Raw genomic sequence first — 12,874 nt, forward strand, 5'->3', positions numbered from 1 at the left:
AAATGAGGAGACACTTGGAAGGAAGAAGGCCCTTTGGACAAGATGGCAGCCTCTGTCATTAAAAACAAATGAATAGTTGAGTTAGTCTGCGAGATGAAAATTCCGGGCTCACCCCAAGGCCTTTGGGACCTGAGAGACATGCCTGACATGGACTTTTTTAAAAATACAATTTTGATCCCACAGAATAAAATATCAAATTTCTGCATGAAGCATAATACAAGCAGCTATAAAATGGCTACTCGGGTTTTTTTTTTTTTTTTAATATTCAACTTTCAACACTCACATTGTAGAAGCATGTGGACCCCCACAGCAACGAGGCCCAGACCTGTCTCATCTGTCAGTCTGGATGTGGAAGGGGGGCTGAGGCAATGGAGGCCTGAGTAGGCCCCGAGGTCCAGCTCTGCAGTGAACGGCCAAAGCCATGGGGGAGGGATGGAGGGACTTTGCCCCCCATCTTAATTACCCGGTTTCGGCCTAGTCACTGATGATGAAGAATAACGTCATTGTTGGCTCTTGAACCTGTTTAAAGGATAAGCCCCTGGACCCAGATGGAAGAAATGGGACCGATCCCATCCAGCTTTGACGACCGCTTCCCGCTGATGCTTGGGAGAGACGCTCAGCCTCCTCTTCACCATCTCCGCCAGCATGGCACATCCTTTGCCTTCTAACAGGGCTGAGATCAGCTTTCCACATCCCATCTGTGCTCTCCCACACAGCAGGAGCTCAAAAAAAGCCTCACTAATTGATGAAGAGAATTAGCGAATTAACTAATAGTCCCTTCTTATTTTTCAAAGTATTTGACATACACGGATAAGGTTTATGCTTACTGATTATCCTTATTAATAAAACTAAAGTCAGCATTACTTGTCAGCACCAGAGGGACTGACTTACTTCACGATAGAAACACTCCCCTCAGTTGACAGAGAAGAGTGAACCCCAATTAGAAACATGGTCACTCTGGAGACTAAGTATCGTTGGATGACCTCCACTCTATGTGCCCACCCCACCTCTGTAGGGAGCTAGCAGCAGATCCCTGTCTCTGATAACCTACCTGACAGTAGCTCCATCTGTCACACGAGCACCTCCAATTTACAAGTCTAACAGAAACTTAATTCAACTTTTCCCCCCACTTCTCCCTTGGGATTCATAACCACAGACACTGAGATCACAAGTCATTCCATTTTTCAGATAAAGAAGCTGAAAATCATACTGGCATTCTCCAATCAGCCATCACATCTGGATAATCTACCTTATTGATGTGCCATCATCCACTCAAGAAATAATCCTCACATACCATGCAACATACTCGTGTTTTAGGCACCATGCAAGGACCTAGACATATAGTAAACACGATCCCTGCCATCCTGAAGCTTGCACCCTGCTGTGGCAGCCAGACTCACCCCCACAGGAAAAGCCAGAAGTAAAGTAAGTTCAAAGAGTTGCAGCGGATACAAAGGAAGCCAACAAAGCACGGCTGACTTTGGGTGGAAAGGGAGCCCATTTAGTCTGTAGGAGGAACTGATGGGTGGCTAGTGTGGCTGGAGAACAGTGCATTGAAAAGAGAATGGGATAAGATAGTTTGCAGGGTCCTCATCATGGAAAGCAACAGAGTAAGGGAATTGGAATTTGTTTAAAGACTTTGGGAAACCAGTGAAGGGGTTTGGTTATGGAGTCTTGTGATCTGAGTTGTGTGTTAATATCCTTCTGGCTGCTTTGTGAAGAAGTTGGAAGACAGAGAGAATGGCTAAGGGTTTGTCTCAGTCCTGGATCAGAGGTGAGGATGGCTGATGGCAGCCTCTCCTCCTTCCCATCTCCCATGTACTGAATTGTTTGAGGCCCTCATTATATCTTAACTTCCACAAAAACATTCTTAGAATGCCTGTAGGTGGAGATGTTCCTAATCTGTCCTCCACACTGCCTACCTCGTAGATTTAGCCACTCTTGGGCTCAGAGATCCTAATTCACTTCCTACCTTCCACTCACCACCACCACTTCCTACCTTCCACTCACCACCAACTGCACCAGGAGAGTCCTACAGAGGTTCTCAAAAGGAGGTGAAGGAGACTCACAATTAGCTAGGGACAACCAAAGATACTTGTGACCAGGTCCCACCTGCCATGCAGGTGCCCAGTCTTACTCTGGGCACCATGAATCTGCATTTGTAGGTGGTTTCTCCCAGTGATGTAGATCATCTGCTCTCTTCTCCTCCCCACCATCCCCAGGAACACTGGCCTTTGAGATATAATTTAGCTGAACACAAGATCTGTCCAGAGTGGCTGCACCTGACCTACCCTCCTCCATTCATGGTCAACATCTCACCATCTCCTGTTGTCTCTCTTATATATTTTGTTCTCTCAATCTTGAGGGAGAGAAAGCGTCCTGATTCACTGTCTGGGAAGGTGAGTGGGCACAGAGATTGTTGTTTTAAAATTATAAGGCAACAGGAAAGACATTTTGGAACAGGATTGAGAAGACCAGAAGATGTCAAGGAAGGTAGCAAGATTCATCGTACATCCTGAAGTCACTGGCAGGGTCTACCAAATAAGATTTTGATGAATGAATGAATGGTCGAATGAATGAATGAATGAATGAATGATGAATGCAGACAAAAGCCACTACTCAAGGGCAAGAAGAACACAGCAGTGTTCCTTCTTTCACTGAATCGGTGTCATAAAGCAGTAATTACTCCATATCGAAATAAGGGAGAACCATTTAAATGAAGATTGCTTTTAAGGCAATATGTTCCAAATGAAAGAGGACTCCACTAGTCGGGAAAGACATTTTATTTCCAAGCTTCTAAGAGGGTTCTACAAACAATAGAGGCTTAAAGTAAAAAAAGAGAAGATTAAGAAAAAGGAAAAACAAGTATTTTAACTATTGAAAATTAGACAGCTTTTTTTTTAAAAAAAAAAACTTAAACATAAAAATGTAAAAATGTAGTTGTCAAATCTAATCTAAATACATTCCTAGACAAAAAGGATCATCCATGGTGACGGGGTTACTTACAGCTGTATTCTTGTTTAAGTGCTATTCATCTTCCTTTTGAATTATTTCTTTATTTCAAATTCAATTGGAGATCTGTGCAAATCTAGCAAAATATTCTTTGGATTACAAAAACTATATAAAAAATGAACAAAACCTGCAATTATGGAAGTATTGAGAACGTGCAATCCTTCATTGCAATGAAAGATTCCAAAGTGACATTGTCCACAGAATTTATTCCACTGAAGGGTTCAGACAATTTGATTTTAATGCAAAGGAAAATGAAAGTGAGCACTTCATGAAAACATTTCTCTTCTTATGCATTTGGACTGACTCATAAAAATAGAATGTAGCAGGATATCAAGAAATGCTCGAAACAAACTTTCACAATAAAGTATAAAAAAAAAAAAAAAAAGAAAAGACAATCTAAAAATTGTCTGCAATCCAGGAGAAAGCCTGTGCCTTGTGTCTGGGGGGAAAGAGGGAAAACACGTGTAGCATGACTCCGTGTGCCGTGTGATCTTTCCCCGAGTATTGCTACATTTTGACGTTTGGCCCAACTGCACAGGTGAGATGTCCTTCGCCGAAGTCCCAGTCCCCAGGCAGCCAGGTGGGTCTTCCAGGAACAGTAGGCTTCGGCCCTCAGAATCCACCGTGGTCCCTGCGCTCATTCTGAGCTTATTGCCCAAAGCGTATTTTAAAATAAAGGTCTGGAAATGAATTGCTCTCTCTTTCATCAAAATTTGAAATGCCACATTATTTTACGAGGAGTTACATTCACAGGAGGAACAAATAAGCGATTTCAAGAGTCAAAGTCGTTACGATATCCTGGCAAAATCAAAGTCACGGAAAATAGAGTAACACCGGATGTTTGATAATGACACATGGCAAATTTATACTTTTGACTCTTCAGCCCCCTCACCCCCTCAGTGCTCAGCATGGGGCATATAACCCACATCTGTGGACCCTCATGGATCCATCCCTCATAGCCACCGAATTGCTAATATGCAAGATAAATGCCCGTCTATAACAAGCACTGCAGACTCGGAGACTGACCTAGATCGTTAGCATCCTTCGTTTTCAAAAGATGTATGCAAAGGGAAGCCAGGAAGCTGACACTGAGAATGTACGAGAGAGCTTTACACGGTGTTACAGACTCGGGTCTGGAGAAAACAGATTTGATTTTAAATAAACAATAAAAGCAGCAGACTACAGCAGCTCACGAAAAGGGGTATGAAAAGATCACAATGATCTTAAATTAGACATATAAATGGGTCATCAGAAACACGTTTTTCAATGTTAAGAATGAAACCCAGAATTAAAAAAGAATCTGTTTTTATTTCAAAGGTTGCTTCTTATATTGAAGCTCATATTAAAGCAACAGTACAATGTTCATAAAATATAAGTGTGATGCCGTAACATTTCTTACATGTCAGAATACTGATATTTGTATGTATACTAAAATAAGAACTTTAAAATTGTACAAATAGATACATTAAAAATGGCATAGAAATAGGGAGCCTCTCACTGAAACAAGACAGTTATATCTGGCACGTATTAGTTTAAGATGAAAGTAGAAGCAAAAAGATTTACAAGAATCAGCAGTAACAAGATTGATGCTCAAGAGACATAATTGTACATTGTATTGTACATACATTGTATGGGTTTAAGCTGGCTGAATATTATATATTTCAAGTTTAAAAATGCACTACATATAGAGTGTCCGTAGTTTAAGGCGAAATTACAGCTCAGAACTGTTGTCCTTTCTAATTTTGTGGAAGCTTCTTTGACAAATAAAAAAAAAAAAAGAAGAAGAAGAAGAAAGAAAGACTTAGATGTTCGTAACACACAAACAATTTCCCTTCATTGTAAGTTCACCGTTAGACTTCTCCTTCACTTAAATATTGTGTACGCCAAGTGGTTTTTCTCTAGGGAAGTTGATAAACAACTTCAATATTTGCCTTTTTGCGAGAAAAGGTACTTCACAGTATTTACCACTTTGATGTCCTTGCAGTTTTATTAAATGTATCCTCTCTGTAAAACTTTGCTTGTTTTAAATGAGCCTTTCCTTGATTTAAAAAAATACCTGTTTACATATCTTCTAGATTCTTCAGAACGCCAGACACAGTTCTTAAGGCCAAATTTGTATCGTTATTGTTAAGAGTCGTCATCAAAAGTGTCTTTGGAACCGTACAAGTCTGCTAGTTTCTTAAAACGAGGTCCCCAGTTCTGTAGGTAGTCATAGTCCAAGTCCGAATCTGTGGTGGCCGACTCTAGGGAGCTCAGGGACCCGGCCACTGAGCCCCTGCCTTCGTAACCGTAGATTTGGATTGAATCATAAGGAGGGGCAGTGGGGTCATTATCCGCCTCCTGTATTCTCGTATTGATGAAGTCATCGACGTCCACGCTGTTGGGTGCCGGCCGGAGCCCAGGTCTAGGCATGTACTGATACTCGGGTTTTATGTCTTTGCGAGGGATGAAGCCATTGATCCCGTCTGGATTCTGGAGGGTGGCAATATCAAAGGCTTCTGTGTCTTCCTCCCCACCCCCTTCGTCGTCGTACGTGATGATGTTCTCACGGACGTCTTCCTCCTCAAAGACGATGAGCGGTTCTTTCTTTTGCCTTCTCAGGGTCACAAACAGCACTACGATCACTACAAGGAAAGCACAGGAAAGTGAGCACAGATCAGGTGTCCCTGGAGTCCGCGCCCCCACCCCCAACCTGAGCCCTGCTCACCGTAGGGTGTGTGGGCCTATGCTCGGAATAGGAACCAGTCTATCACTCTAGGAAACCAGAGCTTCACCTGGAGTCCCCCAAAGATATCCAAAACCACCCTCCGCCTGGCTCTTCCTCCCCCAAGCGCTGCCAGGAAAATAGGATTCCAAACCAACTGGCAGCTGGAACTATTCTGAGCTCTTTACAAGTGAGTCCGACACTATTTGGAAGTCATCTTTCTGAGAATTAGGAAGATTCTAAATCGATTGGTCTGCAGCCTCTTAAAAATGGCTTATGTTGGTTTCTTTTTCCAAAAGGGGACAGCTATGTCACCAAAGCTGATGAATAAGGACAGAGACCTGCGGTCCTACCTTTCTGTAGGGGTGAGGCTCGGTCCTGCCTAGAGGGCCGGGGTCAGAGCAGGGGGGTGATGAACAGTGATCCTACTGGATCTTCGTAAGGAATTTTACTGTAAGCTTATAATGACTTATAATGGGCTTATAATGACCCGCAGGAGACAAATGTCCTCTATTTATTCAAACACAGGAAGGTAGCATTGGCTGCACCCCAGGGAAAGCAGCTGTGTCCTCCCTGAGAGGCGACTCCCCTATGTTCAGGAACCTAGGGTGGGTGGGCAGCACTGCCTAGCAGGAAACTGAGACACTGCCCAATTCTTCGTCCTCCACCTCCTCACAAGAGGCTTCTACAATATTCCATGAGAACGGCCTCCACACATACAGCTCCACCATAAAAAAGGTTTGTGCCTGAATCTGGCAAGAGGCTGAGAGCCCCTCCAGGGCCACCATCACTGGGACATACAAGGAGGGGGAGTCCTTGATCCCTCAAGGCTGGACGCAGCACCTGGTACCCAATTCTCAGGAACTTTTTGGCGACCTGAACTCACCGAGTCTTCCCTACGTAGCTGGGCCCCCTCAACTCATTCAATGGAGAACCAAACACCACCGGCCAAGCATGAATTCCGTGTCAGAAACCCCTGGGTGTGCAAGCTGATTCTCCTGCTGCCTGACCTCTCTTCCCAAAGCCCGCGGAGGTCAATCGAGGGCACCGTTGTTCTTACCAGAGGAAATCAGGGCGCCCAGTGGGGCACCAACCCAGCCTGCAGGGCGGGAGAAGGCCCCTGGGTCCGGAGGGGCGGAGGCTGGGCAGGATGCTACCATGCGCTTGGCCAGGCCCCGTCCAGGCCCTGAGGCCTTCCTGTGAGGTCTCTGGCCTCGCGATTAGTCTTTCCAGCCCTTGCCCTTCTCCTTCCTCCACTAAGGCAACTGTGGCTTGAATCCCGGGCCTCTGCCCACTGACCTCTCCTGAACGACCTCAGGGGCGCCCTCCGCACCCCGCTGCCACCCTGCAGCTCTGCCATCCTGCAACTGCCCCTAGGAACCTGGCCTGACCCTATAGAGTGCACAAGCTCGACCCCACCCCCATGCCCCCCGCACCCCCCCGGCCCACCTGGAGGCCGCCTGCACCCCGGGAGCCCTCCCCCCTCCCCCGTCATCTCGGGTCCTGGCCTAGGCCCGCGGCCCACCCTGGAGGCCGCCTGCACCCCGGGAAGCCCTCCCCCCTCCCCTGTCATCTCGGGTCCTGGCTTAGGCCCGCAGCCCACCTGGAGGCTGCCTGCACCCCGGGGAGCCCATCCCCCTCCCTGTCATCTCGGGTCCTGGCTTAGGCCCGCGGCCCACCTGGAGGCTGCCTGCACCCCGGGAAGCCCTCCCCCCTCCCCTGTCATCTCGGGTCCTGGCTTAGGCCCGCGGCCCACCTGGAGGCTGCCTGCACCCCGGGGAGCCCTCCCCCCTCCCCTGTCATCTCGGGTCCTGGCTTAGGCCCGCGGCCCACCTGGAGGCTGCCTGCACCCCGGGGAGCCCATCCCCCTCCCTGTCATCTCGGGTCCTGGCTTAGGCCCGCGGCCCACCTGGAGGCTGCCTGCACCCCGGGGAGCCCTCCCCCCTCCCCTGTCATCTCGGGTCCTGGCTTAGGCCCGCGGCCCACCTGGAGGCTGCCTGCACCCCGGGGAGCCCTCCCCCCTCCCCTGTCATCTCGGGTCCTGGCTTAGGCCCGCGGCCCACCTGGAGGCTGCCTGCACCCCGGGGAGCCCATCCCCCTCCCTGTCATCTCGGGTCCTGGCTTAGGCCCGCGGCCCACCTGGAGGCTGCCTGCACCCCGGGGAGCCCTCCCCCCTCCCCTGTCATCTCGGGTCCTGGCTTAGGCCCGCGGCCCACCTGGAGGCTGCCTGCACCCCGGGGAGCCCTCCCCCCTCCCCTGTCATCTCGGGTCCTGGCTTAGGCCCGCGGCCCACCTGGAGGCCGCCTGCACCCTGGAAGCCCTCCCCCCGTCCCGTCGGGCCCCGCCCCCGCGGCCGCCCTTACCCAGCAGGATGACGATGCAGGCGAGGATGGCGATGAGCGCGCCGGTGCTGAGGCCGGCGTTCAGCACGTAGGCCTCGGCGTTGCAGGAGAGCAGCGCCCCGTGCACGTCGCACCCGCACACTTTGATGGTCAGGGTGTTGGTGCTGCTCATGGGCGGGATCCCGCCGTCGCTGATGACCACGGGCAGCAGGTACAGGTCCTGCTTCTGGCGGCTGAAGCCCCCGCGCCGGGCGTACACGCCGGCGGTGCTGTCTGCGGGGAGAGCACAGGGGAGAGCACAGGGGCTCGCGGCCCGCGCGCTCCAGCTCCGCACCCCCCGCCCCCGGGTCTCCGCCGCGTGGGGCCAGACCTGGCACCGGGCCGCGCCTTCCTCCGTGGATCCGAACGCCCACACGGATGCGCCCTTGGGTGCCGGCCTCAGAGCAGCGCAGGGTGGGCCTGGGCCGCGGGCGCCCCGCAGCAGACACCACCGACTCCGCAAGCGGGGGCACAGGACACACAGAACACCCTTCTTTTCACGTTTGCACGTTCCTGCTCGATGGCAAGCCTTTGGCCAGTTGCTGTGCCCGTGTGCGTAAGAGATCTCCAGCCCACACACAAACCTTGCCCAAACCGTAAACCCACTTGTGAGCCCTAAAGGAAAACATTATCTTTAAGGACAAAATATTTTACAAGCCCAGCAGCAGGTGTATAGTTTCTTTTTTGTTATGTTTAAAATCCAATTTTAAGGTGTATAGTTTCTTTGAAATCTAGGCACCATCCACCACCTCATTAAATATGTCATACCTCCTGCTCAAAATCATCCCGAGGTCTCTCTGTTGTCCACACAGCACAGCCCCCTCTACAGAGCAAGCCACGAGATTTTCCCCTTAGGATTCTATTCTGCTTCCAGGGTCTCATCCCACCCACCCCAGTGGCTCAGGACAGCCGGACACGCAGGCGGCCTTCTGTCTCCGCAGCACACCCAGCTTCCCACCTGCCCCTTAGCACTGTCCGGCTGCCCTGGAAGCTGTTCCTGTAGCGACAGCTAAACTCCTCAAGCCTCCAAACTGGACTGAAAAGTCATCACATCAGGGAGGCCTCTCCTGTCATCTCCTTCGTGGCCCACAGCACCCTGTGTTCTTACAGAAACCCATACCGCACCGGTGTGCCACTGTTGGTGGGCTTAACCGCTTTGACCTCACCTGGACTGTGAACTTCAAACACCAGGGGACTTCATCCGATTCACCTCAGTCTCTCCAGTGTTGGACACACAAGAGACGTTCAGTAAGTATGTTTTGAACACATGGCACAACTGTGTTCTGGGAGAAGTTAAAGCAAAATTCCAGCTGTTGGCTTCCATATATTGATTTTTTTTTTTTAGAGAGATTTTATTTATTTATTCATGAGAGACACAGAGAGAAAGAGAGAGACAGAGACAGAGACAGAGACGCAGGCAGAGGGAGAAGCAGGCTCCATGCAGGGAGCCCGATGTGGGACTCAATCCCAGGACTCCAGGATCAGGCCCTGGGCCGAAGGCAGCGCTAAATCGCTGAACCCACCAGGCGTCCCAAGCTTCCATATATTTCACAATCTTTTGTGACCTAAGCCCCCAGCTACTTCCTCATCATATTTTTTTTTGCAGATCTGCACCAACCCAACGATACCTTTTTTTTTTTCTTCTTCAGGTTGTATGCGCTGGGGGAAACATGGGTAATCACAAAATAGGTGAGATTTTTAGTATGTTCGATCAAATTACATAGTACACACACTGCACACGCACACCTTCAGTGTGGCCTGCCTCTGTCTGTGAGTTCAGAAGCAGTAACTTGCAGCGATATGAGTGTTGTAACAACATGATCACCCAATAGCCAGCAGGTTTTGGGTGGACAGACGGTACCGTGAATTAGTTCTTGTCATAGGAAGAAATATCTTAGAATCTCAAAATTAAATTGATATCTTCTAGATGAAAGGAAATGTAGTAGTACATTTTATATGAGATGAAATATATTAAATATAAAAGGTAGATTGAATCTGATTTAGGGATGAGAAGATATTCTGAGGATTGCAGAAGGCAAGGGGTGTGTATGCCCTGATTTTGGATAAAGCTGTATGAGGACAGATTCTCTGCCCGTCGTTGCCAACATCTCAAACAAAACAAGGCAGAAGACTTAGCCCCCATTTCTGTATTTTTTGAATTGCATAACTCTCATATATTGTCCTTATCACTGGGAAAAAAATTATATGTACTATAGAGAACCATGAAAAAATAGAGAATGTTGGCCAAATAGACTATTAACTGAAAATTCAGTTTCCTGACTGTTCGCTCCTGTTGAGCTTATACCATTGTTCTATGCCTAAGGATTATAAAAAATTTACATGTCTATAACAAATTCTTTCAAAATATGTGATTTTTCCCTTCTCATGCATTGGAGTTCAAATAAGACTTTGACAAATGAAAAGTGACACTATCTACCCCATTTTAATGATATGAATTATCACTAATGCCACTATGAATAAAAGTGAAAATTAAAAATCAAAGAAGAAAAGGGAATTAATTAAATTGCTTGGCCAAATACACTTCTCCGATCTAGGCGACAGCCCCAACCGATCATTTATTTAGTTTGTCTACTGGGTCACACCCTGTCAGCCAGGGTGTTGTTTGGAGGGGATGTAAACTGAGTGTTTTGCTTTTGTACACCTGCAGAAGGCAAAATTTAAAATCTAGTCTTCAACGTGTCGTCCACGAAAACCTGAGCCTCCAGGTCACAGCATGCCAGCCTCCACATGACAGTACCTGAAAACCAAACGCGAAAGGGAAACTCGGATCTGGGCAGGACGCGAGCAGTGAATGCAGCACGTCTGGTGAATTCTGAACACGCGAGTCCCCTCAGACACGTGCCAACTATTCTATAGAAGCTCGTCTAGGTACCCGGATGACCGAATCACTTGAGCCTCTGAGCGATGGCCCTGTAGAATCTTGAGAACTTTAAAAAAACAAGTTCTTTTATCCAAACATGTTTCACATATGGATTTTAAGGTTAGTTTAACAGGTGGGAAAGAGGTGGACTGGGCGTCTCTTCTTGGACATACGCCCATCAACATGCCTTAGAAGGCCTCATCTGTCCTGTAGGGCCTCACTTGGTCAGCCTTGAAATGAGGACATCGGGTGATATCAAGCGTGCCTCGCAGGTACCTAATACTGTGCTCAAGGTCACACAGGTTATCACAGGGCTCAAGGAATCCTTCTACCAGAACGCTTAACACCCAGGACTGCCATCCTCCAGGGCTGGTGAACCGGAGGACAGTAGACTGGCACGAGGCGTTAGATACGTGACTAACCAGCCTGGCACGGCCCTTAGGTGGTTGATGTCATTTAAATGAATTAAAGAGTTCCCCCCTCTAAATCCAAGTGGCTCCAGAATAACAGGAGAGTAAGCTTTTTTTTTTTTTGGGGGGGCGGTATAGCCATTTTAGAGGGGTCGGTGCTGTGTCCTGTGATGGTCTTTCTTGTGGTCCCTTCTGATCACTGATCTTCTAGTAACACAGATAGAGCCACCACTGTAGGCAGGAACTTCATAAAACACCACCTCTAGATAAACAAACTGAAAAAGAAACAAACTCGCCATAGTACTAAAAATCACTATTCTGGAAATCAATTCTGCATCCTAAGTTTGACTACAGATTTTTTTTTTAAAATTTTTTTATTTATTTATGATAGTCACAGAGAGAGAGAGGCAGAGACATAGGCAGAGGGAGAAGCAGGCTCCATGCACCGGGAGCCTGATGTGGGATTCGATCCCGGGTCTCCAGGATTGCGCCCTGGGCCAAAGGCAGGCGCCAAACTGCTGCGCCACCCAGGGATCCCAGATTTTTTTTTTCATTCAAATTAGCAATCACTGTCCATCTATGTTTAAGAGGGTCTCCTTATTTTGGATACACATATCCTAAGGTTTATGGGTGGCCTGTGGATAAAAGAGCGTCTACTGAGGCCACATTTTCAGGCAAGTGTCAGACTTGCTCCATGGTTCATAACATGAGGCAGAACAAGGCAAATGTTATCAATGTTTAAATTTCCATCAAGAGATTTCTCAGATCCTCCTCCTTTATGAAGTATCCAAAGAGCAAATCTCTCAATATTTGGGGTCAAACAGGCCTGGGTTTGAATCTTGAATCATCTACATATTAATCGCCTGACTTTAGTCATATTAAGTAAATGTCCTGTTTCTATATTCTCACCCAGGAAACTAATACTTTTAAATGTTAAAATGATTCCATTCATAAAGGTACTTAGCGCAGCGACAGACTGTTGGAGATGCTCAGTAAATATTAATTCTTTCCTGGAAGCGATCCTCTTTCAGCAATAAACTAACGAGGAAGAGGAACTTATTGGCAGAGAGAGGAAAGTGAATTCCTGGAAATGTCATAGCAGCTTGGAATGCAACTCCCTCTGCAGAAGGGCTCATCATCCAGAGGTAAGAACAGAGTTCATGCTCTTCAGTCCTGGGCAGCGTATTTCCCACGGTAAGAAATGTTTTTCAAGCACCTTGCTTTATCTTACCGACACCCAGTGTTCTCATCCCTGGCCACAGACACCTCACCGGTTTCATTTTCCCTCTACTCCAGCAAAACCTTGCAAATGGGGTCATTAATTACTAGAATATGTCATGCACAAATTGTAGTGTTTCTATTAATGGAAAATAAATTCAGATTTCAAAATTTTATGTCTACATCCTAGACTCCTAATTACATGCTGTTTTTACCTGCACACTTTGTCATTACACTAACACAATGTAAAGGTACCTGATAATGATGG

General features: G+C 47.7%; 1 protein-coding gene across 6 annotated transcripts in view; it reads right to left on the reverse strand.

The window, feature by feature from the left end:
* Window positions 1-4,300: 4,300 nt before the first annotated feature.
* CDH11 (cadherin 11) overlaps window positions 4,301-12,874 on the reverse strand; it is a 149,162-nt gene continuing 140,588 nt past the window's right edge. For 5 of the 6 annotated variants that reach the window (XM_072813966.1, XM_072813970.1, XM_072813977.1 and 2 more), the window contains 2 exons: window positions 8,080-8,331; window positions 4,301-5,636 (listed from right to left, as the gene is read on the reverse strand). In XM_072813966.1, coding sequence (XP_072670067.1) covers window positions 5,140-5,636; window positions 8,080-8,331 — 749 coding nt within the window. In that variant the 3' untranslated portion in view covers window positions 4,301-5,139. Of the gene's footprint in view, window positions 5,637-8,079; window positions 8,332-10,672; window positions 10,856-12,874 lie in introns of those variants that run through there. The other variant, XM_072813978.1, reaches the window with a different exon arrangement.

Source organism: Canis lupus, chromosome 3 (assembly GCF_048164855.1).
Source record: "Canis lupus baileyi chromosome 3, mCanLup2.hap1, whole genome shotgun sequence".
NCBI classification, from domain to species: Eukaryota; Metazoa; Chordata; class Mammalia; order Carnivora; family Canidae; genus Canis; species Canis lupus.